Consider the following 25210-nt stretch of genomic DNA (forward strand, 5'->3'; position numbering starts at 1 on the left):
TAGTAGTTACTAGTCATCGAAAGAGTGTACCAGGATTAAATCAGTATATCCATCAGTAAACCCTCTGGAAAAACACATTTCACCCCATTTGTGGGGTTGACTTATGATAGTCTACTTATTAGCTTCAGCTCAGCTAAGGCCCAGGAATAAGAAAAAAAGGTTATGGTGAGGAGTTACATTTGGTGATCTGGATTACTTTAGCACTTGAACCCCATGATAAATGTGTGATTAGGACAAGAACAGCTTCCTTTCCCAAACGCCCTGCAATAAAGAGACCATAGAGCCTCCTGTAGGTCTCTTGATGCTGGCTTGTAGGACCAAGTCTCACTCAGTATGGCAAATTTTACCTACAAGCAGAATTTCTGTATATGCGTTGTCAGGCGATGACGTGAGGCATTTGTGAGGAAGAGCAGGCTGTTCTCTTCCTACTCTTTTGTAATACTACAGAAACTAGTTACATCCGAGACTAAAAGGGGGCGTCCCTCTGTATAGTGTGACCCTGGTCTCAGGGAGCCAGAAGTGAAGACATGGGGAGATAAGGTCCATCGGGAATCTTGCGAACCAGGAAAACCAAAAAGCCAGAAGTGAAATGAAAAAAAAAAAAAAAAAGTCACTATTTTGTCTGAAATCCTTACGGGCTGTGAGTAGATTAGTTAGAAGGCTGGTAATTTAAAACCAAATGTAGCATGGCAATCAATAAGGACTTCACTGTAGGGTCTGTCCGTGGACAGCAAATCTTTCTTCCTTGCTAGCCTCTAGCTTCCCAATGTTTAGACTACACGAAAAAGACATTGGTATAAGGATTCACACAAAGACAGAGATAAGCACTGTAGAGCTGCCACAAAGCATAGATTTTTAAAAAAATATTCTGAAGCCTCAGAAGATAGGAACCAGCAACAGCAAACTGCTCTTGTGAAAGAGAGAGAGAGAGAGAGACACACACACACACACACACACAGACATCAGGTCCCATATTAGCCTCCAATTACCTAGTATTTTATTTTTAATGCCTAGGCAGGGATTGAGAAACACATACACTGGACAAAATGTGTGTTGGTTGTCTTCATCCAGAAATGAGAGGGACTCTGCTGAGGAACCTCTCCTGCAGTTGTGGCTCTCCTCAGAAGTTGATTTTGGGTATTGACCCATGTCCTCTGCTAGCCCACTTTGGTGAGGAATGGAGATGAGGGTCTGGAGAGGAAGGGGAGAGCACACATCCCAGTCCTAGACAGGTTGGGTTCTTCTGAAGGTGCCTGGGGGCTGAGAATTTAGCTGGGGGACCCAGTTTTCATTTTTGGAGGGATCCCAGTAGCCTCAACTAAGAAGCACGTGCGTAGGTAGGAGAGAATGCTGTGGATTTGCTCTTGCCATCAATTCCAGGGCAGTAAGGGGGAGCTCAGCTTTTCTGCTTCAGAGAAGTCTGGATGAGCACCCCAAGGGGTTATAGCACCATGAGGAGGCTCAACCTTCTGCAGTTGCCACATAACCATGATTCCTTGGTGAGATGATAGATCCCCACAATGAGGGGCCCAAGTGCGCAACTGTAAACAGGGTCCCAGGCTCCAGAGGGAAAGCTGAGCCTGCAGTGCTACCTCATTAGACGGGAACACGCTTTTTGGAGGAAAGCAACTAGAGACCTGGGCTAAATGCAGCAGTCAACTCAGAGTAGAAGGTGGTGGGTCCCAAGAATAGAGATTAAAATTCATACCAGGAGAGGCCTCCAGAATCAACCTGTTGAGGATCCAAGGAAAATTCCCAGTGGTATCCATGGTTACCAGGGAGACAAGAATCCCTTTGGAGGTCTGAGGCAGTTGGAATGGAGGAAGGGGCTCTCCCCTTTCCTTTTTCTCAAGTAGCCAGTAACATCCATGCTAGAAGGCACTGGCTGGGCAGCACCAGAAAGTAGAGAATTAAAGGCTCAACCACCTTATCAAGGTGGCATTAAAAGTCTGAGCCTTGCCATGGGACTGGAGCTAAGGACAGGGTTCAGAAGAGGCCTCGGTCCAAAGAAGGCCCATCCGGTCTTCCCTTCCTTCCAAGTTAGAACACCCAGCTCTGGGGTGTCCTCATTCTGCACAGCAGAGACCTTAAGGCAGTGATTTCAGCACCATCCTTGAACAAACATCCTCTTCCCACCACAGAATTGCATATTTTACAGCTGAGTTGGTTGGGGATCTTCACAGCTCACGGACTTAGCAGCAAAAGCAGTAATAGTCTCCATCATAGAGGGCCCTGTCATCCCTGGGAGCTACCAGGTGAATGCAGAAGCTTTCGTGGGGAGCAACCCGAACCATCTTTTGGACCTAAATGGAAATATCCTGACGTGAAGAGTCCGATGCATGTATTCCTTGGTTGGGGAGGACAGAATGGTCCAGGTTCGTACGCCTAGAAGTTCTGATAAGGTCTTGTGCTACTTAGGAATCTGAACAACAAGTGCTTGGACCCAGGCTGATCACATATCTTTGATCTGCAGAACCCTGAGACTTCATCTTCACCAGGCGGTTCAACCTGTATCTGGTCCCACGGGGTCTTCCAGAAATGGCGGGAAGAGAACTTGCTCACTTGAGATAAAGCAAGATTCTGTAGTCCTTCAGGGTCCATCTTGACTGATCCCCAGACCTTCTACCCCCCCGTGTACTGGACATCTAATCAAAGGCTTCTTTCTAGCTGGCAACTTGGGTTTTGGCTACATTTCTTAGATGATCCTGAGGGTCTAGATAAGAAGATGTGCATTTAATGGAGATTAAGATTTCCTACTAGGTTGTGAATATAAGGGCTCAAGTCTCATCATTTTTTTTTTTTTTTTTAAACCTAGTGACTGACAGACAGTGAGTACTCCGTGTTTGTTGAATGAAGGCATACAGACTGCCAGACCTTTGGGGCAACTTCTGCTACAGGTGGATCCCTTTGGAAGGCAGATCTTTGCCACCAAATCAAATTCCTTGAGCCTTATATTCTGATTGGGAGTATTTCACACGGATGTCCAGTCTCTTATAGGTGAATATTTACTTGTCAGAAACAAATGGTAAAGGCCAGCTAGGGATTTTGGATTCAGTCGAGCAGAGTGGGTGCCATCAGAATAGGGCAGTGAGGGGCCAAACAGGCCACAAGACAAAGGAATAGCTCTAGTTTCCTGTTTTCCTCCCAGTCCAGTGTGAAGCTCAGAGTAGATCTTCTATCAACACGGGGCGGTACCCTTTTTAAGTCAGAGACTGACAGCTGAGCATCCAAGCAAAACGTGTGCTTTCTCAAAAGGGAAGTCAAGGTTCTTCTACTACTTCTGTCTGAGCCAATGCTTCATGTCTCATATAAGTCCCAAGAACGCCAGAGATAGTGGGGTGGCAGGTATCTAGCTAGGGCCAGTTAGATGGCATCAGATTCTCCAGAGAAAACCCACTTGGCAAAGCCAAACCAGGCCCAGGAAAAGCAATCCAAGCATTGTGTGGGCATGAGAGGAGATGGGGGGGGGGGGACAAAAGAAAGAAAGGAAGGAAGAAAGAAAGGAAAAAAGAAAGAAAGAAAAGAAAGAGAGAAAGAAAAAGAAAGAAAGAAAGAAAGGAAGAAAGAAAGAAAAGAAAGAAAAGGAAAATCAATAGGCACATGGGAGGGGAAAAAAAAAGAAACGAAACAAAAAGCGAAAATAAAAAATAAAAAAAGTAGGGTTTATTGACTGTCATGCATGTTAAATTAAAGGGTGTAAGACGGCTAGCAGTCTTTCTCTGAAGGCTGGAATGTTATTTTTGTGGTGTGGTGACTTCTGAGATAGGCAGCCATCTTGTCATCATCCCTTATGTTATCCAGGGATGGGCAGCGCTCTCTCTACCTTGGCAACTGTTTCCTCTCTCTCCAGCTTCATCTTTCCTTTTTTTTTTTTTTTTTTTTTTTAAATACCTTTTACAGATTGATTTAAACATTTTTTAAACCACATGCTTCTTTTTCTTGGCTCCAGCCAGATCTCTGGGGGAAGAAGAGTGATTGGCAGTTGTGACAGAACTCGGAAGGGTCTGTGAGAAATTCTGGGGAGCTTCCACCTCCCTCAGGTTTCCCCACACAGGGCTGTCTCTCTCAGAGCTGTTCATGAGAATCATTTAGGAACTGCTGCAGGTTTTGCTGATGTCTTCTGAGCCCCTCCCCAGAAAGCCTAGGAGTTTCTAATTGAGACAAGAAATCAAGGAAAAAGACCCAGAATCATCTTTTCCCCAAAGTCATGAGAGGAGGCCAGTAAATGGATCTAGGGGACACAAGTTTCCAAACTCCACCCCACCAGTCCTTCCTAGGAAGTTCTTGAAGGTGCAGCACCAAGAACCTGCCCTCTTCCTTCACCTCCTCCTCCCCCTCCTGTTCTCCTCGGGCTGGAGAGCCAGTGCTCTGGAAGAAGAGAGGGGAGAGGAGGAGAGAACGTCGCTCCTGCCGGCATTCTGCTGTCCGGGGTAACAGGGACTGTTGGGCCCTCAAAGTGTGGCCTGGAGGTTGGGGTCCAGGATGGTTTCTCGATCTGGAGACTCAATGTAATTGGCAGCTTCTTGAAGCTTCAGCAGCATGGCCATCTAAAAAGGGCAAAAGGGTGGATTAATGAGAGTTGGGACTCAGGGTCCCGCCCCCAGAAGGGAAACCTAATACAATCTAGATCCTGGGTCTGATTCTTGTTTCGTAAGTGATTTAGAGCCCAGAGAGTTTACAAGTGGCTCATGAAAAAGCAGCAGTGAAGCGGCACCTGGGTGGCTTAGTCAGTTGAGCGTCCGACTCTTGGTTTCGGCTCAGGTCATGATCTCAGGTTCGTGAGATTGAGCCCTGCATCGGGCCCTGCACTGAAGGCGTGGAGCCTGCTTGGGTTTCTCTGTCTCCCTCTCTCTCTGCCCCTGCCCTGCACCTACTCTCTCTCTCAAAATAAATAAGAAGAAAGAAAGAAAGAAAGAAAGAAAGAAAGAAAGAAAGAAAGAAAGAAAGAAAAAAAGCAGCAATGATTACTTAAACCCTGTCTGTAAGCATGTGTGTGTGATGTTCAGGAGTGTGGCTGAGACATAAGGTGCCCTGCCGTGAGCTGATGCCCAAACAGCGGAGACCTCCTCTGCTTCTAGGGCGCTCACACTCTAGAAAAGGACAGAAGGCGCGTACACACTGACTAATATTGGGAGGGATGTGCAAAGTGGCCCTAAGAACATCTGTGTCTGTCAACTTCTTCCAATAGATGATAACCAGTGTTATCATGAACCAGATTCCCCTGGCTCACGTACCCTAGTGCTCTGTGTCAAGTCTAAACTCTTCAGTGTAATTCACCTCCTTCCTTCTTCCCTCTTTACCTCTCACTCTCCCCTGGTCCTTCAAGACTATGACCCTCCATTTTAGCTAAGTACGCCTGGTTGGTTCTTTATCGAATCTTCTCTCTACCCTTTTATTTACATGATCACTAACAGTCTTCCAACTTAATGGCTTTTTTTTTTACACAGATAACTACATTTTTAACAAAGTCAAAATTGAAATAAAAGTGTATTATGTGGAAGAATTTCTTGCAAGGTAAAACGGCAAGGTCACAGAAGTTGTGCACATTGAAATTTTAATATAAGCTGCCAAGTTATCTTTGAAAATGACTTTGCTAATGAACACTCCCACCAGCAGAGTAGGAAGCCTGTGCTTCCAAACACACTATTTTTGCAGTGTGAAATGGTTATCTCCTTATTTGGATGTGCATTCCCGCAATTACTAGAGAGGTTATGGATCTTTTTATATTTTTATTGGCCATTTGCACTTCCTCCAGTCAAATGCCTATTCATATCTTTCGTCCATTCTTCTATTTGGAAATTTTGTGGCAAGTTTTATATATTCTATTTTTTTTAATGTTTATTTTTGAGAGAGAGAGAGAGACAGAGTGCAAGCCGGGGAGGGGCAGAGAGAGAGAGGGAGACACAGAATCTGAAGCAGGCTCCAGGCTCCCAGCTGTCAGCACAGAGCCTGACGTGGGGCTCGAACCTACGACTGGACCCATGACCTGACCTGAAGTCGGACACTTAACTGACTGAGCCACCCAGGTGCCCCGGGAAGTTTTATATATTCTAGATACCAATCCTCTTTTGGTTACAAGCCTTGCAAATATTTGCCCCTAGTTGGTCACTTGTCTCAGACTGCTTCTTACAGGGGCTCATGAAATCCACTGAGCTGAGGCAGTCCTCAGGACAGCACCAGAGCATAGAGGGAGAGGTAGTGACCATGCATCCTACCTGGGATCTGCCTGAGACTTGGGTCTTTACTAGAGTATATCTTGCCAGCATGCATTATTATTTAGCTTAAGCTAGGTTGCAGGCATATGATCTTTATAACCCAGGATTCTGAGAGTTGAGCTCCTCACTGACCTCCTCCTAGTCCTGGGCTTGCTGATACCCTTCAGTGTCCATCAGGGTATGCACGAAGAGTTCAATTCCATAATACTCTTACTTTTACCTTAGAATGGCTTCTACTCACCAGAGGGTCTGAGTCCAGAGAACTTGGGGTGCTATCTTTGACTGTCCTATCCTCGGGAGGTGAGGCAATGCTATGAGGGCCCACGGTAGGTGGAGGCAAGTGGTACAGCTTCGACTGGTCTTGTTGGGCTGATGGCCAGGGAAGAGTGTCCCGGACCCACTCCACTGGGTCCTCCCAAGCAGCTTTCTGTCCATGGACCTGGATAGAAGGGGAAATGTGAGTACTGGCAGAGGAATCCACAGGTAGAAGCTTGCTCATGCAGTCTCCTGATGGTCATACGGACTTCCTAAATGGAAAGCCTTGAGACTCTGATCCCCCATGGAATTTTCTGAGTTTCCCAACAAAAGAAGTAAGTTGGTGCCAGCTGGTAAAACTACTTTGGAGGATAATTTGGTAGACTGTGTTAAATACTTAACATGTACCCATCTTATGGTCCCATAATTTTACTTTTTGAGTAAGAAATTCTCCCACTTTAGTAATCATATCTTCTTCTAAAATGTTTAAAAATTTTTAAGTCAAAAAATTTTTTTAATGTTTATTTTTGAGAGAGAAAGAGAAAGCGAGCGCATGAGTGGGGAGGGGCAGAGAGGGAGACACAGAATCCTTAGCAGGCTCCAGGCTCTGAGCTGTCAGCACAGAGCCCAATGTGGGGCTTGAACTCACGAACCAGAAGATCATGACCTGAGCTAAAATTTAACCGACTGAGCCACCCAGGCGGCCCTAAATTTTTTTTTAATGTTTATTTATTTTTGAGAGTGAGAGAGATGGAGTGTGATTGGGGGAGGGGGAGAGAGAGAGGGAGACACAGAATCTGAAGCAGGCTCCAGGCTCTGAGTTGGCAGCACAGAGCCCAACGCTGGACTCGAATTGTGAAATCACGACCTGAGCCGAAGTCAGATGCTCAGCTGACTGAGCCACCCAGGTACCCCTAGTAATCATATCTTACAAAAAAAATTCTGACTTTGGAGCACCTGGGTGGCTCAGTTGGGTTAAGCATCTGACTTTGGCTCAGGTCATGATCTCGAGGTTCATGAGTTCAGGCTCCGTGTTGGGCTCTGTGCTGACAGCTCAGAGCCTGGAACCTGCTTAATGCAAAATTAAGTGAAATAATGTTTTCTGGCATCAGTTTCATAGATAGTGTCTCTAGAAATTTACCATGTCCTTAGGGGATATCTATTACAATAACAAATTACTATTTATGTTTTATTTTTTATTCTTTTTCGTATTTTTTTTTTTAGGATCCAAAGCAGGCTGTATACCCTGACAGCAGAGAGCCTGATGTGGGGCTTGAACCCAGGCCATGAGATCATGACGTGAGTGGAAATCAGATGCTTAACCAACTGAGCCACTCAGGTACACCAATAACAAATTACTTTCATGGAAAATATATGGCCAATAGGGGTCCAGACATTGCATTATAGTTCACTAGGGCTGGAATAAACTATAGTGATCATTATGTCCTACTTCACGGCCAAAAAAACTGGGGATGTTTTAATAAAATGACCTCTTCCTTTTGCATTCTTATTTGCATCCTTCTTATTCTAACTTCTAAAAATCTTTTCATATATTTCACATCTTCAAAACAACCCAGTGATTTAGGCAGAGCAGAATTTATTATCTCCTTTCTTCTATAAAAGGATGTTTAAAAAGGTTATGGAACTAGGCCAAAGTAACATTTTTATTAGTAGTTAATAGTAGGGTTTTACTTAATTCTTAGCTTGGTGATTTCTCTATTTGATCCTCTTTTTTAAAAATATTTATTCATTTTTGAGAGAGTATGAGTGGGGGACAGGCCAGAGAGGGGGGCGACAGAGGATCTGAAGCAGGATCTGCACTGACAGCCCTGAGCCCAATGTGGGGATCTCACAAACTGTGAGATCATGACGTGAGCCGAAGTCGGATGCTCAAAAGACTGAGCCACCCAGGTGCCCCTGCTCTGATCCTTAAGAGAGAGGTCTGAGTTGGGCATGGAGCCAGAAGGCCCAGGACTGGACAGGCCACAGAGACAGTCCTCCCATAGCCATTTGCTAAATGGTGACTGGAGGCACGGCCTTACTCTACCTAAGAGTAGGAAGAGAACCTAACTAATCATAGTAGCCTCATGTCTAACCTTGAAGAGATATTCTGCTTTGTTTGGTGGGACAGCCTGACCTTGGGATTGAGTAGAGTCAGAGGGTAGGGCTCACCTTGATCCCATCCTTCGCTCCTTCCTGTAGGTAGGGAATGATAGAATTGTTCCACAGGTCAATGAACCAGGTCCGGAAGTCTTCAATGCCAATGGGACAGGACAGAAAGAAGCAAGGGCCTAGGGAAAAGGATGAGGCCATTGAGATGGCTGAGAACTCAGCTCTCCCCAGTCATCTCTCTCTTTTACTTCTTAATACCAGGCAGAGGGATCTGATAACTAAAGGAGTGAAAGAAATATATTTTTTTTAAAGTTTATTTATTTAAAGAGAGAGCAGGAGTGAGTGGGGGAGGGGCAGAGAGAGGGTGAGAGAGAATCCCAAGCAGGCCCCTGCTGTCAGCACAGAGCCTGGTGCGGGGCTTGATCCCACGAACCATGCGGTCATGACCTGAGCTGAAACCAAGCCGGACACTCAACTGACTGAGCCATCCAGGCGCCGGGGAATAAAAGAAATCTAGAGTCAGGCTGTCCTGAGATTGTTGTCAAGACTAGTGGGAGCGGCTGCCTGGCTGGCAGTCTCATAAACATGCTTCCTCACAAGGTAGAAGCAAGGTGAGGGAGTGACGGGAACCTCTTCCATTCCCTCCTAAACACTTTCCTTCCTTTTCCCTGTTAAGTGCGGGAAAAATGAGGGAGCGGGGTTAGCTTTCTGCTGGTTGAAGTGATTTGCCCCCATCATGGGGCTAACTGCAAGGGGAACACTTCTTAAGTCATTAAGTGGACCTGGGTCTGAAGCCCTGAGGCTTGCCCCTCCTTTACATGCTGAGGACTCCAGAAAGAAAGGGGAACATCCCACCGGGTGGCAAAGTCGGAGAGGAAAGCCACCTTCTGACCCCAAGGCGGAAGCTGAACCCCGGTACCGATAAGGAAGTCTGAGGTGCTGTGCTTCTCAAGGAAGGTGTGGAGATGGTACCACAGCTTGGGCACCCAGTCGAGCACCCGAAGCAGCTCTTCCTTGTTGGCATTGATGTCACTGTCCGACTCTACCAGCTTCCTCCTCAGGTAACGAACCAGGAAGCCATTGGCTGGCTCCACGTTGTTGGAGAAGGTCAGCATCCTGCAGCCAGGAATGGGGAGAATGGGGTCGGGGTGGCAATGCGGACACTGTCGGTGCTCATCCCCTGCCAGTCCGTCCCTCCTCCTGCCTGCCTCCCACTGATGCCCGCTGGATTTCTTTTCAAGTAATAGCGGGCTCGGCAGAACTCAGGGCAGTAGCACTGGGCAGGCAGAGCTGACCCTCAAATCAGTGACCCTCTTCAGATAACCCTCTGACCCCAATGACCCAGATGGGGAGGTGGTGTGTGGGCAGAGAACCCAAATTACAGCGTCCTAGCTTCAGCCCCTAGTTTTGCAGTTTCTTCCTCTTCTCGAGGGGTCTCCTCCACCCCATCACTGACATGGCAAATATACCTAATCTCTCTTCCCAGCCCAGAGGCCCCGCCTAATTCGCTTTCCTTCTGCTACTGCCCCTCTAGTTGGATCCTGGGATTTAACTAGTTTATAGAATCTTAGGTAGGGTTGGAAGGTTCATCCAGGGCACAGTTCTTACCTGAAGCTCAAGTGCAAGCCATGATTGGGTGTCATTTTTACCGGCTGATTGGTGGTACCTATAATATAAGGACTGTGGGAGAAGGAGGAAAAAGGTTTACTTAGACTCGTTTTAACACTTGCTTTCTGCTATTTAGACCCAATGGAAAGCTCACAGGTTGGACCGACCAGGCTCTCTTCCCACTGTGGTGACTTTGGTCCTGACTCCCGCTTACCATTTGTGGTACTTGCAGGTGAGAGCCCCATTGACCAGCTCACTGATGGAGCCTGCTTCACTCAGGTCATCCAACAGGATCACCAGGGGGACATCCCCAATTCCTGTCTCCCGGTCTATCTGGTTGGCCAGGTTGGAGAGATACAGTTGCAGATCCTGAGATAAGAGAAGGAAGTGGGTCAGCACTCAGGAGTCGAGAGCACTTGGATCAACCTTGGGAGGAAGACTTCTGGAGAAGCTATGCTAGTTCTGGATTTCCCTGGAGCCTTTGGTTCCTGTTTGATGCATTTTAACATGCGACTGTAGAAGCACGCTACCATGGACTGATAAACCATGGTCCCAAAGGCTCTAAGGCAACCCATCTTAAGCAGTGCCTCTTAAGTCCCCGAAGGGTGGGGATCATATTGTCTATCCTACAAGGCTTTTCACTGGGTTGGCACCATGAACCACTCCAATGGACGTGCCTCCCCGTGCTGGGAAGAGCCAAAATTTGAAGCGACTTCAGAGTGTTCAAGAGACATCCGGATTTGGCAGGGAACCGCATAATGTAGAACATTTAATTCTGAGTGCTTCTCCCCAGAAAGTTCAAAGCCAAGGTAAAATGGAAAAGAAATACTGAAAAGAAAGGTAGAGGGAAGAAAACAAAAGAAGAGACAGGATTTTCAGGGTTGGCAGAAAGTGAGGTGGAAATAAGGGTGTCGTTTAGTTCAGGATCAACAAAAGGGAAAGGAGTGTAACAGAGGCCACAGGAAGAATGGAGAAAGAAGGGAAGGGAAAAGTGTGGAAAGAAACTGGGGGCAGAGGAGGGACTAGGAAAGGGGATGCAGTGGGATGGGAAAGAAAAGAACTCTGAAGGGAGAGGATTCGGGCAAAGGGGAGGAAAGGGAAAAGAGGGGGTGGGGAAAGGCCTGGGCAAGGCTTTGGGGAAGCAGAGTCCCAGGGAAAGACTGGTGGGTGGGTCAGGAGGCAGCTACCTTGCAAGACTGTTGGTGCATGTTGAAAGTGCTGACGATGCCCTCCGTGACCTCGCGGCCGGAACGCTCCACCAAGTATTCAGCCAGCCGGTTGGTCAGGTAGGTCTTCCCTGTGCCGCTGGGGCCCGAGAGGACGAGGCGCCGGTGCTTGAGCAGGAGGCTGATGTAATGCTGCATCATTGGCTTGGGGACCAGCGTCTCAAACACCAGGCTGTCGACGCACTTCTCCTTCAGCCCTGAACCCCCCACCCCGCCCCAGAGAGCATGAGCCACGACCAGGGCCCTGAGGACGGCAAGGGCGCCTGATGGCATTTCTTTCCTCAGAGCCCACCGAAAGAACTCAGAACCACCTGCCCTGTGGTTCCACGAGAATCCCCAAACCCCTAGTTTTGAAAATGCAGATCTTATGTTTTCGGGACATGTTCTGAGCTATGGGTGTGTGGATGGAGTGAGAAACCCAGGCTTCCTAGAAATTTCTCTGGGAATGAAAATGGCCCTGGGAATAAAAGTTAGGATTGGATCTTACTCATCTTTTTATTTTTTATTGTTATTTTTTAATGTTTACTTATTTTTGAGAGAGAAAGAGAGCAACAGAGGGTGAGCGGGGGGAGGGGCAGAGAGAGCGGGAGACACAGAATCCGAAGCAGGCTCCAGGCTCCGAGCTGTCAGCACAGAGCCCGACGTGGGGCTCGAACCCAGGAGTCGTGAGATCATGACCTGAGATGAAGTGGGATGCTCAACTGACTGAACCACCCAGGCGCCCCTTCCTGACCTTTTTATATCTCTCGTCACTTAAGTACAGCGACCAGCGCAGTATAGCTTCTCAGTAAATCCTTGTTGAACGAATGCGTGACGGATGGTCTGATGTTCCTCTCCCTCCTTCACCCCGTATCGCTGCACCCGAAGAGACAAAGACTGACCTTTGAGGGAGACCGATATGTTGTTGACGCCCCGGCGGCAGGGAGGCATCTCTGGGGGCTCTGCATCCAATACTCGCTTCACATGGCTGATGCTATAGCCATGGATGGACTCGGTGCTCAGTCCAAGGGTGGAGGCTGGGTCCATCTTAGAAATATAGTCCTAACCGACAAGAAAAGGAGAAAAAAAAGAATAGAGAGGAACACCAAGATGATACAAACACAGATGTACAAGCCACAAATTTTAGAGGGAACACAAGTAGACAGAGTAAGGGAGGAACATGTTTTTCCTAGTTAGCATTTCTCCACGAAGCATCAAAGGTCCCCAAGATCCCAATGCCCGGATGGCTGAATTTCCCATGAGAAGATGAACCACCTTTGTGAGTACATGTATCCCTTTACCTTGAACACTTGGAAAACGGCTTCATCCAGCATCTTCCAGTCAACTTTTCCACTGACCTTGCTACATCCCAGGAAGAATTCCTGTTGCTTCAAGTCCTATACGGCCAAAGCAGAAGGATGTGAGCCTCAGTGCAGATCACTCCAAGAAAGGGAGGGATCATGAAAGGCATTAGCAATGGGGGTACTCTGGTTTGGGGGGTATTCAGAGACCCGATTTTCTTGGATAAAAACAATAGTGTGACCAGGCCTTCTTGAAGTTCCTTACCCCTTTGATGATGTGCTGGGGGGGCATCCTCACCACCACCCGAAGGGTCACTTCCTCCTTTGGACCACAAGTACTGATGCCATCCATGGGTGACAGGTCTGTAGACGGTGAAAAGAACTATTGGCTTTAGGGGGCACCCACAGGCTTTCCTAAACCTTCCAGTCATCATCCTTTCCAAATAAGTATTTCTTACAAAAACTGAAGCCCAAATGAAGGTTCAAGGACCAGGGTCACCTGGGTGGCTCAGTCGGTTAAGCATCTGACTTTGGCTCAGGTCATGATTTCATGGTTCGTAAGTTCGAACCCCACATGGGGCTCTGTGCTGACAGCTCAGAGCCTGGAGCCTGCTTCGGGTCTGTCTCCCTCTCTCTCTGCCCACCCCCAACCCCACTCGTGCTCTGTCTCTCTCTCTCTCTCTCTCTCTCTCAAAAATAAATAAACCTTAAAAAATTTTTTTTTTAAAAAAGGTTGAAGGACCCTAACAACTCTTCGTGTCTCACGACACTGGCATCTGCTTGGTTTAGGCATCGTTCCCTCCGTGACCTAAGAAAGATGCCACCAGTACAAGTGGAATGGTGTCACAGCGAACCCCTTTTCTTCTTTCCACCCTTAAAAGTTCTCCTCCCAAACAGGTACCTGTGTCTGTGAGACTGGGGCTGAAGGAATGTGTGAGGGCAAGGCCCAGGGAGCGGCGAGGGGATGATAAAGCAGATGATCCAGGGACCTGCCCTGGCGTGGAGCCTGATGAGGGGCCGGGGGCTACCTTCAGCCGGTCATTCTCCGCTTTCAGCAGGTCCACCTCCAACTGTGGTGAGAACAGACAGGGTGGGGTTGCAGGGTTGGACAGATCTCGAGCCTCGGTCTTCCCTTTCCTCAGCTCTCTGCCCAGACACCGACCTGCATGTTGTGCATCGTCTCCCGAAGTTGGTCCAGTTGATGGGCAGAGTTGAGGGCTTCCAAGCGGATGTCTGTGAGCTTCATCTCCTTCTCCCACAGCTCGGAGCGCAGTTCTGATACTTCCTTCTTCTCCGGCTCCTCCTCCTCGTTGCCATGGAACAGCCTAGTGTGGGGAACCGGGTGGGCGGGGCCCCTGTAAGAAAGTGAGAGTGAAGCCAGGTCATGTGGGGAAGCTCTAGAGTGACTAGGGGACACTGAGACCCTTGGCTGGTAGTCTCGGTTCCTCCTGCCCTGAGATAATCAGTAGCAGTAGTGGGAGGGAAGGTCCATCGCTGGCCTCACATGCTCCGGGAGACATCTATGGTGCAGGGGCAATCGATGGGCATAGCTGCCAGCTCTGGCCAGCAGCTTACATAGTACTGGGCAGGGTGGCGGGCAGAAAGCACTTACTCGGTGACATCAATGCCCACAGAGGAGGAGTTGGAGGACTTGATGGAGGGCGAAGCAGTCTCTGTGGAGCCGTGCTGTAGTTTGGGGGATGAGGGGGCAGAGGAGTCGGGTGTGGCAATCTCCTCAATATCAGAGTATGAGGAAGCTGACTTGGGTCCCTTTTTTATGCTGAAGGCTTTGTTGAAGGAACTTCGAAGCTAGAAAAAAGCAGATCCAGGCAGAGAGACGTCAGGGCTCCACTCCGGAGACTGGGTGAGGACTGGTCTGGGATTTCTGAGACAGAGAGCTGTACAGACAGGGTATTTGCTTGCTGTAATTAAGCCTCCTTCTGAAGGCTTCATTGGCTTCATGGAATATGGACAGAAGAGTTGCCTAGAAATTAGGGCTGAGAGAAAGTGGAATGTTCTGGTTCACCGTTGTAGGCTATGGGAACTTTTTGGGTCTGCTCTCTCCCACGGGGGAACCGTGCCCCTGAGGAGGGCAGAGAGAAGCCCCCGAAGGTCATATGGTGGCCAATCTCTCAATGACCCAATCCCACCTTCTCCAGCAGACCAATTACTGCTTGCTTAGTCTAGAGCCTTGCTCACTTTGGGTCTCAGGATCCACCTTGACCAGGGCTCATCAGATCAGAATCCATTTACCTATTAACCAGAAACTGGCAATATGATTCTGTGGAAAGCATCAGAAGGGAGTGGCATCAAGTTTCTTTTGGTTCTCTTATGCTCAGCACATCCCAGAATGATTGAAACAGACACAAGTGCGTTCTACTCTTTCCACTCAAATGTCCTAGAGTAAGGAATATTTCCCAGCATTTCCTCAGAATACTTGGGATACTACAATTGGACCATGTTTTTTTTGTTTTTTGTTTTTGACCTTAGGTGTGTTGATGAGCTTGGGTGTTAGGACTGTGAGCTAGAGATGCAAACCAGGGCTCTGTCCCACCCATTCACATGCATCCATATAGCATGCACACACGCACAGGGACACAGATATGGGATGGCAGCAAGAGACAGAGAGTAAAGGAGGGGTCGAAGGCTGTAGGGGACAAAAGCAAACCAGATCTTTGGGACAGTGAGAGAAAAGAAAGGAAAATTTGAGGCTACTCTTTCACAGTGTCTCTTCTGGAACACAGAAAGACTGTCAGGTGATGCGTGGAACTGATGGCAGTGTGTGCTGTTGTCTCCCAGGTAGGGCATAAAGGACCAATCTGGCTGTGATGGGGATATGAGAGAGAGAGTATGTGTGCAGTTAGCTAGAGTATGCGCGCAGGGGATATATCATCACTGAGGAGTCAATATTCTCCCATAATGCTCGATTCTCCACAGAGATGAGGAACCGAGGCTGAAAAGTGACTTGTTTGAGATTGCAGGATTGAAGGAAAGCCTGGGACTGGAACTGGAACTCAGCCTTCCTAATTTTCAACCCAATGGTCTCCACTACATCGCTGTAGCTATGGGAAGCTATGTATAAATGAGAGAGAGTGAGAGAGAGACAGAGAGACAGAGAGACAGAGTGTGTGTATGTAAGTGTGTGTGTGTGTGTGTGTGTGTGTATGTATGTGTGTGTGCAGAAAGAGATCCTGTGACCACAATCTGCCTGGAGCACATGCCCTGTAAGATCACTAAGATCCTGAGAGAGAAAGAGAGAGAGAGAGAGAGTAGTGTTCTCTGTGTCGCTCAGGGCCCCCAAAGCCCAACTGTTGGCAGATGTTCATTGGTGTCAGATGGTGAAGGATTCCCTGAGTTCGGGAAACAATGGATCAATCAAACAAAACGAAACAGACTCTTTTTTTTTTTTTTTAAGTAGCCTTCGACCAGCGCAGAGCCCAACGCAGGGCTTGAACTCATGATCCTGCAATCAAGGGTTGGACGCTTAACCAACTGAGCCACCCAGGCACCCCAAAACAGACTCTTTACTGAGGGACTTCTCAGTTCTTCCTACGTGGATGTGCACTATAGAAATGCAGGGCTTCTCAAATTCGATGATGGCATCACTGTTTTAAGGGGCATCTCCATGGACTAGAGCACAATACATTCTGGGAAATGCTAACCTAAAGAATCAAGTTTAAATAATTAGCCTAGCATTGCAGGCCCTTCATATCTGTGCCTCACTGTACTCAGTGCTCTAGCTACACTGATTTTAATCCCTGCCCCACTGTTCCCCTTGTGATTAGTGTCTGTGTAGAAAGCCTCGTGGCACACTCTTCTGTCAAAGTCACATCTCAGTTTAATTTCTACCTCCTTTGTGGGGTTTCCCCTGCTTTCTGTAATTAGTTTCATCTCTGAGCTCCTTTAGCACCCCGTGGCTGAATTAAGCATTTCAGCACCGTTGGACTGTTATCAATATTATATGTACAATTTTGGTTTTTGTCTCCTCAGCAATTCTGCAGGCTCCTTGATGGTTCAAATTACAGGCTCCACTTTTCACATCCTTCGTAACACTTGGCACAATGTTAGGATAGGGTTAGTGAACCTCAGATGTCTGGTTTGTAATGGAAATTCTGGGTTCACCTTCTGCTTGTCTGAGAAACTATACTGTAACCCCTGAAATGTCTTTGGAAACTCCATGGATGCTCAGAGGGCTTCAGGTCTGCGGGTGGTTTGAGGGTGCCCTGGACTGAATCATAACCCCTCCTATCTCTGGTTCATCTCCCTATAGAGCGAAATGTCCAGGCGAGACCCAAACTGAACTGGCCTCTGGAAATTGTGGTCAAGATAATGTTCATCCAGTGATTCTCTTCCATTTTGGGCTTCTAGGGTTTAAGGAACAACAACAACAACAAAAATCAGAAAGCTCATTTTCTGGATAGGGGAACTCAAATTGACTGCTTTTATAACAGTCTGATTTTGTAAAAAGGGGAAGACAGGAGGGAATAGATCAGGGTTTTGTTAACTCTCCCATTTGGCCCCCAACCAGACCACTCCTCTGTCCTCATATGGGGCAGCCGTGGATGGACCATGCAGTGGAGTGAGTTAGGAACTCTGGGGTGGTTGTTACGGTTAGTTTTATGAGTGGCCGCTCTTTCTTTAAGGGAGGGAGTTGCTCTGGAAATGGGGAAGGTATGGCAAAAGGAAAGAGAAAACAAGGAGAGAGGAACTGGGTCTCTTACCTCATAGACCTGGAAAAAAATAGGGATTTGAAGTCAGCATTTTGAAGGGAAAAAAAAAGAAGCAACACTTAATCACTCATTTCACACAGCTGGGACCCATCTGTGCTACACAAAGCTTTGGGGGCCAGTGCTATTGAACAGGGGACAGAGGAGCAAGACATCTCCATTAGGGGATCCTCTCCTTCCCATAGGCAGCAGAGGAGCTAAAAGTGTTTTAGATCTGCCTATAGAATTGCAGAAAGGTCATCCGAAGTCAGTTTAGGGCTATCAGGAGCCAGCTGGGGGAGCCGGTGGGGGGAACTATGTCTGGACTAGTCAACAATAATATAAAGATTCCTTTTGAAGTATTATGGAAAGTTCCATAAGTACTTCTCCAAAAAAAGTGAAGAAATGACTTCCAGGAGCATCGGGTATGAATGGCTTTGTTCAGAAATTCTTCTCTCCGTAGTAGAGAAGGAAATGGGCAAGGGGATTGATAGGACGTTCCCTGCTAGAGATTTCTTTCCGTTGCCAAATTACATTGGATCTAATCGAAGGCATGGAGAACCCAAGGCAAGTGGGTGTGCATAAGCGCTAGAGAGATGGCCTTGGTACAAGTGGGGTATGACTGGGATCAAAGGAGAGTTTAGCAGACTTTGCCCTGAGCAGATACCTGGGGCTTTGTGTTAACCCCAAGGGACCATATCTTGGTTGGTTCTGGAAGGAGCCAATCCCTACGCTGAGGTGGAGGTGGCCCACCATGGCTCCTCACAGTTCTCGCCCCCAACCTATACCTACCCAGCTCTTTTTCTTCTTCTTTTTTGCATCAGCGTCCTTGCCACTGCCAATGCTGGAATGGCTGGTGATGCTGTTGAGGCTCGAGATGCTATCTGAGGAGTTCTGCCTCTTGATCCGGAGTTCTAGGGGCCACGAACAAATGGGAAGCACACACAGGGTAGATTTAAAGAAGACGTGAGACTTAAGGCAAGTCTAGCTGCCAAACGTAGACGAGAAGGGTACCAACCAACTCCTACAGCCACATTTTTCATTTTCTGGATAATTTCTGTCAACAAGCATTTATGGAGTGCCAATCATGTTTCAACGTTAAAAACATGCTAAAGGTGTGCTCGCTTCGGCAGCACATATACTAAAAAAAAAAAAAACAAAAACATGCTAAAGGTAAAAAAAAAAGTAAGAATGTAAGTTAAGAAATGCTTCTTCTCCTCAAGACGCTTCCAGTCTAGTAGGATAAAAAGCAGTACACAGACTAATGAACTCAGCCTGATTAGGTCTGAGAAGGGCTAATGAAAGCTTGCTCTCAATACTTTGGTGGAGACATCAACCTACTGCTTTTTTTTTAAGGAAACCCTGCCCCCAATGTGGGGCTCGAACTCATCACCCCAAGATCAAGAGCCGCATGCTCCACAGACTGAGCCAGCGAGGCACCCCTCAACGTACCATTTTTCATGATTTTCCCCCTGTAATACTTGCCTGCCTGGTGCTCCAAGGCCAAACATAACTAGCCACTGTCCTGCATTTAACCTAAATGAGCTTTCGTTTTCTTATCTGATGGGTAGAAAATCCTTTTAGCTCCCTGAGAAGGTTTGGAATGGCATAAAAAATGACCCACATTTCCACCACAGGGAAGGAAAAAGTTAACCAAGGAGGAAATGTTTGAGTCTTGAAAGAACAGAAGTTTTTCAGACAGGAACACTGGGAAAACTACTTAGGGCCAAAGAAAAAGTACATGCAGAGGCCCTGTGCAGGGCTCTGGCTTTGCTTTGTGGAACCTCAGGCAGACTGGAATGGGAAGCAGCACAGGGAGCACAGCAAGAGGGTGGAGGTCAGGTTCAGGCCAGGTCAGGGAGAGCCCTGAATGCCTTTTTAAGGATATTTGCCTTTGTGCCGTAGGTAATGAGCAAGAACAGCAGAGATTTTGAAGCAAGGGCAAAATATAATCAGATTTTTTAAAATTATTATGCATTTCTGCTCATGGAGAGAGTGAGAAAATAAACCAGAAACTACCCACATCTTCACCGAACAGCTCTTGTTTCTAGAAGGACAGCTGCAAACATCTACTCAACTAGCTCCCTATCTCCGATCTAACCCTCCACTTCCTCTTTCAACAGGGTATCACAGTAAGTGCTATGAAAAAACAAATCTGCTGGCATCGTTCTACAGTAGGCAAGATGTTAACATTGGAGGAGACTGGCTGTCCATTTCTTCGTAATTACAGGTGAGTGTGTGATTATGTCAAAATAAAAACGTTTTAAAAATCTGATTATATTTATATTTTGAAGGTAATGAAAAAAAGGAGGCCTAACAGGGCTAGATCTTAGAAACCTTGGTGTATTGCCTGTGTGTGTGTGTGTGTGTGTGTGTGTGTGTGTGTGTGTGAAAGGATTTTTTTTTTTTTTTTGAGCACCTACTATATGCCTCACACCATGGTGAGCTCTTCTGATTTGATACAACAAACTTCTGGTTAGGTACTATGTCTATTTTACAGAAGTCAAGTAAAGTAAGTACCAAAAATTATTAAAGTTTGAAAAATGGGGGTCCCTGGTGGTTTGAATGAAAGCAGTTTCGGTAGGATGGTAGTACTGGGAACAAATTAGAGTAGGGTTAGGTGAGAAAGGGGAGTGGAGGGTAAGTTGGTGAAGGAAGGAGTGAAGATTATAATTAGAAGGGATGTAGGTAGATACATTTTTTTTCTTCTTTAAAGATAAACGAGCCTTTAGCCGCATTATAAGCAGAGAGGAAGGAGTGAACGGAGAATAAGAGGTCAAAGATGTAGAAAAGTATGTGTATGTGTTCTGGGGATATCAATGCTAGGGGGAGCATCCCCAAGCATTAGATAAGGGATCCCTCTTGGCCAGAAAGGGCAGCCCCTTCTAACGAAATGGGAGAAAAATAAGTAAGGATTCGATGAATATAAATTGATGGAGTGGGGGAAGAGTCCATGGAGTTCTTACTTGAAAATGTTTTATTTTCTTGAGTAAGGAGGAGGCAGAGTCTGTTCAGAGTGAGGCAGGTCAATGGTGGAATAAGGGGCTGGAGAACACTGATAGAAGTTGGGAATCACTGGGACGCCTGGGTGTCTCAGTCCGTTGAGTGTCTTACTCTTGATTTCAGTTCAGGTTATGATCTCAGATTTGTGAGATCGAGCCCCACATCGGGCTCTGTGCTTACAGCATGGAGCCTGCTTGGGATTCTCTCTCTCCCTCTCTCTCACTCACGTTCTTTCTGTCTCTCTCAAAATAAAAATAAATAAACATTAAAAAAAAGAAGTTGGGGACCACTGATAGTGGAATAAAAAGGAAAACAGGCTGCAGGCAAGTTAGAGGACCATCCAAGTACCCTGGAAGCCCTTCTGGAGTCAGAGATTGCAGGATTTGGGGGCATCAGACCACTACTCATCTTGACTTTCTCTAGCAAACTTGACTGTTTGGTTGTTAAATGCCAAGGCTAACTTGTCATTTGAGCCCCATGTAACCCATGTGATCTTTGTCTCATTTGAAGAGTAGACTGCATCACCCTTGGAGAACAGAAAGGAGGATCAAATAAGAATATATATGTGTGTGTAGATAAAAAGGTAAAGTGCTAACTTTTTTAAATTTATTTTTTAAAATTTACATCCAAGTTAGTTAGCATATAGCACAATAATGATTTCAGGAGTAGATTCCAGTGATTCATCCTCTACATATAACACCCAGTGCTCATCCCGACAAGTGTCCTCCTTAATGCCCCTTGCCCATTCAGCCCACACCCCCCAACCCAAACCCCTCCAGTAACCCTCAGTTTGTTCTCTATATTTAAGAGTCTCTTATGTTTTGTCCCCCTCCTTGCTTTTATATTATTGTTGCTTCCCTTCCCTTATTAAAGTGCTCATTTTGGGGGCTTCATCTTGTAGAGCAGTTTTAGGTTCACAGCAAAATTGAAAGGAAGGGGCAGGGCTTTTCCATATCACCCCATCCCCCACACATGCGTAGCCTCCCCCACTCTCAGCCTCCCCCACCAGACAGATGCATTTGTTACAACTGATGAGTCTGCACGGACACATCATTATCAGCAGAGTCCACAGCTGACATGAGGGTTCACTCTTGAGGTTATACATTCTACGGGTTTGAACAAATACATTCACAGGCAGTCACCGTTATAGTATCATCCAGAGTACTTTTGCTGCCCTAAAAATCCTCTATGCTCCGCCTATTCACCCCTGCCTGCCCCCTGAGCAATCACCGATCGTTTCACAGTCTCCATAGCCTTGTCTTTTCCAGAATGTCAGAGTTGGAGTCATGCAGCACGCAGCCTTTTCTCATCGGCTTTTTCCACTTAGTAACGTGCGTTTGACACTGCTCTGTATCTTTTCATAGCTTGATAGCTCATTTCTTTTTAATGCTGAGTAATGTTTCATTGACTGGTTACAGCACAGTTCATTCATCCGTTCACCTACTGAAGGACATCTCAGTTGCTTCCGAGTCTTGGCAATTATGAATAAAGCTGCTATAAACATTCAGGCTTTTGGGAAGACATAAAATTTCAGCTCCTCTGGGTAAATACCAAGGAGTGTGACTGCTGGATCATATGTTAAGATTACTTTTAGTTTCTTTTCTGTTTTGTTTTTTTTTTTTAATGTTTTGTTTATTTTTGAGAGAGCACAAGCAGGGGAGAGGGAGGAAGACAGGGAGAGGGAGGATCCAGAGTGGGCTCCATGCTGACAGCAACAAGCCCGATGTGGAGCTTGAACTCACGAACTGTGAGATCATGACCTGAGCCGAAGTCAGACACTCAACTGACTGAGCCACCCAGGTGCCCCTGGATTTACCTTTGGTTTCTTAAGAATAAAGTGCTCTTTTAATGGTTGTCTTTGAAGGCTCTTGGGCTCTGTCCTAAAGGTTCGGGGGAAGACCCATGGGGATTGCAGGTCTGCTCAACTCTCCCTCACCCCAGGGATGGTAGGATCATGCCCCTGGCTCTGACCAGTCCAGAGCATCACACTGAAAGTCATCAAAGGGCCAGCACCTTCTAAAAACTTGATATGGGACCCGGCATATTATAGGCATAGGTAAAAATTTCCAATAACCCCATTCCTGTTCTCCTTCAACCTGAGGCTGGATGTCCTACCTTTGGGTGTGGTTTCTGAGGCACTGAGGGCTCCCTGAATGACTGCCTGTGCTTCAGAGTTCTTTTTCTTCAGGAAGTCGATGGTTTCTCGTAAATCCAGCAGCTCGGTATCCTAGGAGAGAGATGACAACAGTGTCATTCGTTGGGATTAGGAGCGCCTACTGTGCGCCAGGCGACAGGCGAGGCACTGGAATTCCAGCAGACTTGATAGAGAAGGCAGGGGACGGGGGCAGTTGTGCTGAGGGGCAGGGTGAGAACTCGGGGTGGCGGGAAGGGAGGGGGAACCTGGTGCTCGGGAGAGAGGGGGTGAGGTTAGCCTTAGCCTGGATCCCAGCTCCCTTACCTTCTCCTCTGCTGTCTCTGCCAGGTGTCGGAGACGGGATGTCATATTCACTAGGCTCTGCTCGAAAGCTGCCACTAGATTAGCCTGAAATAAACATGTCAGGAGGTTCCTACGTTGCCTGAGGCTTGGGAAAAGAAAAGCCTATTATGGGAAGTAGTTGGAGCTGATATTCTGTGTCTCAGCACTGACCATGGCTGACAAACCTTTTGGTGATTTTTAAACATCGATTTCCCTGAGCAGGCAAGGTGGAATTCAAACACCTTTCTGGCCTGAAGAGCTTTCCCGGTGGGGACCAGCTTCTTGAATGATGACGTGGCACAGAGAGCATCAGGGTAGGGCAGGTTTCTGGAGGCTCTAGGAGACTTGGGTCCTGGTACCATCACCAGAGGTGGGACTGTCCCTCGCTCTTCTGGGACATTCCTATTATCTTGGTTTTACTCTTCCGTTGTCTGGCGGACTGGCCCCCATGGGTCTAAATCACCTCCCAGCATACACTGGTGCTTCTTTCCACCTCTGCTCTCAAGTGCCCTCTGTTCTTAACTCCATCCTGCGTCTCCTAGTTCCTGGTTTCTTCGGGCTGTCTTTGCAGGGCTGGAGAGGAGGAGCTCAGGAAACTTCAGGGGTATTCCACAGTTTGGCCACTAGATGTCAGGTGGATTTCATGAGGAGGAGGCTGGCTGGGGAGGGTGGAGCTAAGGCCACTAGGAGCAGGAGCTAGCCCTCCAGCCTTTGAGAAAGGTGCAGGAAATGAAGCAGGGGGCTAGGAATGGAGGAACAGCCATCACTGGAGGGTATCTGACCAAGTCAGTGACCCTAGGCAGAAGTGGCAGGCATATTTTGGGCAAGTCCTTCATCCAAAGCTCTAGGATGTATGTCTGTGACACCTGTCACTACCTGTGAGCCAATGATTCTCTCCCCCTGTTGGGCCAACTCTAGTTCATACCTATTGCCCTTGAAACATGCCTGGAGGCTACTTTCATTTGACAGTGGCTGGAGGCAATCCCTTTGGGCCTGTGTGACCTGCCTCTTTCACACGCATGTACTCTGAATCTATCTAGGGCTGGGCTCCGTGGCAGACCTATGTCACGACCCTGAGCTGTTGACTTTCACCTACTGTACCAAACAGCGGTGCCTCCTGTTTTCGTGGCCCCAGGTTGCCTCTTGCTCACTTCTCCACATCCCTGTGAACAGACTGCTTGGAGCCCCCAGACATCTACTCGTGGGAAACCCCAGGAACTGTCAGCTTCCTGTGTGCTGTCTTGGCGCATTGGGCCCTTTGCTCTGGATGGGCTTTCCTCTCGTCTCCTATACAACTTCTCCCTCCTCTGGACCTTCCCTAACCCTCAACCTCACCAGGGTGCCTATAAGACCTGAAGGGTAAGCAGTGGTGCCAGAGAGAGGCGGGCACTTGGGAGAAGTAGAAATGCCTTGCAGCCCTTCCCTGTCTAGGGTGTGTCCTCAGCGTGGGCCGCTGGGAAGTTACATGGAACACAACAAAAGCTCAATCAGGAATCAAGGGATCCTGCAGAGTCCTGGCATCACTGTCTCCTGCTTGAGGACGGGATTCCGACCCTCGACAGAAATCTGCCTCTCAAATTCAGAACCCGTCACGTCTGGCTATTTGTTCTCTCTTAGCCAAAGGGAACTTCCTGTTCGAAGAAAAATCACCTCCTAAATTCATTTTCTTGGCTTTCACCCAGCCTTGACAGCATGATGGCTGACAGATTCAGTGTAAATGAATCAGACACACTAATGTTCTCTGCCTCCCTGGCGCCTCTTCCCCCAGCATCTCCCAGATATGAATTTCCTGGGGTGTGCAGGACGTGACCCAGGCCACTGGCCATGGTGGGTGGGGCATATGGGAAGGAAGCGATGGTTCTTGCTTGAATTGTAATTCTTATGGGTCCCCAAGAGTGGAAAACGGTGCTTGATATGGGCTTCAAACAAACTAGCGAGGGTACAACTTATTAGCTGAAGGTTTGGGAAAAGAGGATAAAGAGAATAATGAGCGTGGTGAGGGAACGGCTGCTGAAACGGGATGGAAACATGCAAAATCTTGGTAGAGAGTCTTCTACCTGATCCCAAGGAAGACCTCAAGGCCTGACAGCTGGGTTCCCCAGAGAGGAAGGGACAAGAAAAAAACCCCAGAAACTACTGCGGAAATTGCAGACATGGTTACTTTTGTGTGAACACTTGGAAGGCTCCTGCAAATCCGGCTCAGCTGTTGTTTACAGCTTTGGGGGAAAATGGCTCTTATGTTCTCTGTTTGCAACTTGGTCACAGGGGAGAAACTACCACAGCCTAGGGAGAGGAGGTGGCTTCATTTCCCCCCATCTCACAGGGTAGA

At 47.4% G+C, this 25210-nt stretch overlaps 1 protein-coding gene and 1 long non-coding RNA gene across 11 annotated transcripts in view; one reads left to right on the forward strand and one right to left on the reverse strand.

The window, feature by feature from the left end:
• Positions 1–3641: 3641 nt before the first annotated feature.
• The window catches only part of NAV1 (neuron navigator 1), a 243441-nt gene continuing 221872 nt past the window's right edge, over positions 3642–25210 (reverse strand). For all 10 annotated transcript variants that reach the window (XM_053208821.1, XM_053208822.1, XM_053208823.1 and 7 more), the window contains 16 exons: positions 22864–22947; positions 22521–22632; positions 18195–18316; positions 14309–14505; positions 13859–14051; positions 13598–13766; positions 12962–13059; positions 12697–12792; positions 12298–12457; positions 11378–11613; positions 10405–10559; positions 10191–10262; positions 9502–9698; positions 8643–8761; positions 6457–6654; positions 3642–4547 (listed from right to left, as the gene is read on the reverse strand). In XM_053208821.1, coding sequence (XP_053064796.1) covers positions 4452–4547; positions 6457–6654; positions 8643–8761; positions 9502–9698; positions 10191–10262; positions 10405–10559; positions 11378–11613; positions 12298–12457; positions 12697–12792; positions 12962–13059; positions 13598–13766; positions 13859–14051; positions 14309–14505; positions 18195–18316; positions 22521–22632; positions 22864–22947 — 2304 coding nt within the window. In that variant the 3' untranslated portion in view covers positions 3642–4451. The remainder of the gene's footprint in view (positions 4548–6456; positions 6655–8642; positions 8762–9501; positions 9699–10190; positions 10263–10404; positions 10560–11377; positions 11614–12297; positions 12458–12696; positions 12793–12961; positions 13060–13597; positions 13767–13858; positions 14052–14308; positions 14506–18194; positions 18317–22520; positions 22633–22863; positions 22948–25210) is intronic.
• Positions 4956–7974, forward strand: LOC128312939 (uncharacterized). Its single transcript, XR_008292925.1, has 2 exons — positions 4956–5514; positions 7695–7974. It is a non-coding gene; the product is annotated as an uncharacterized LOC128312939 (long non-coding RNA).

Source organism: Acinonyx jubatus, chromosome E4 (assembly GCF_027475565.1).
Source record: "Acinonyx jubatus isolate Ajub_Pintada_27869175 chromosome E4, VMU_Ajub_asm_v1.0, whole genome shotgun sequence".
NCBI lineage: Eukaryota > Metazoa > Chordata > Mammalia > Carnivora > Felidae > Acinonyx > Acinonyx jubatus.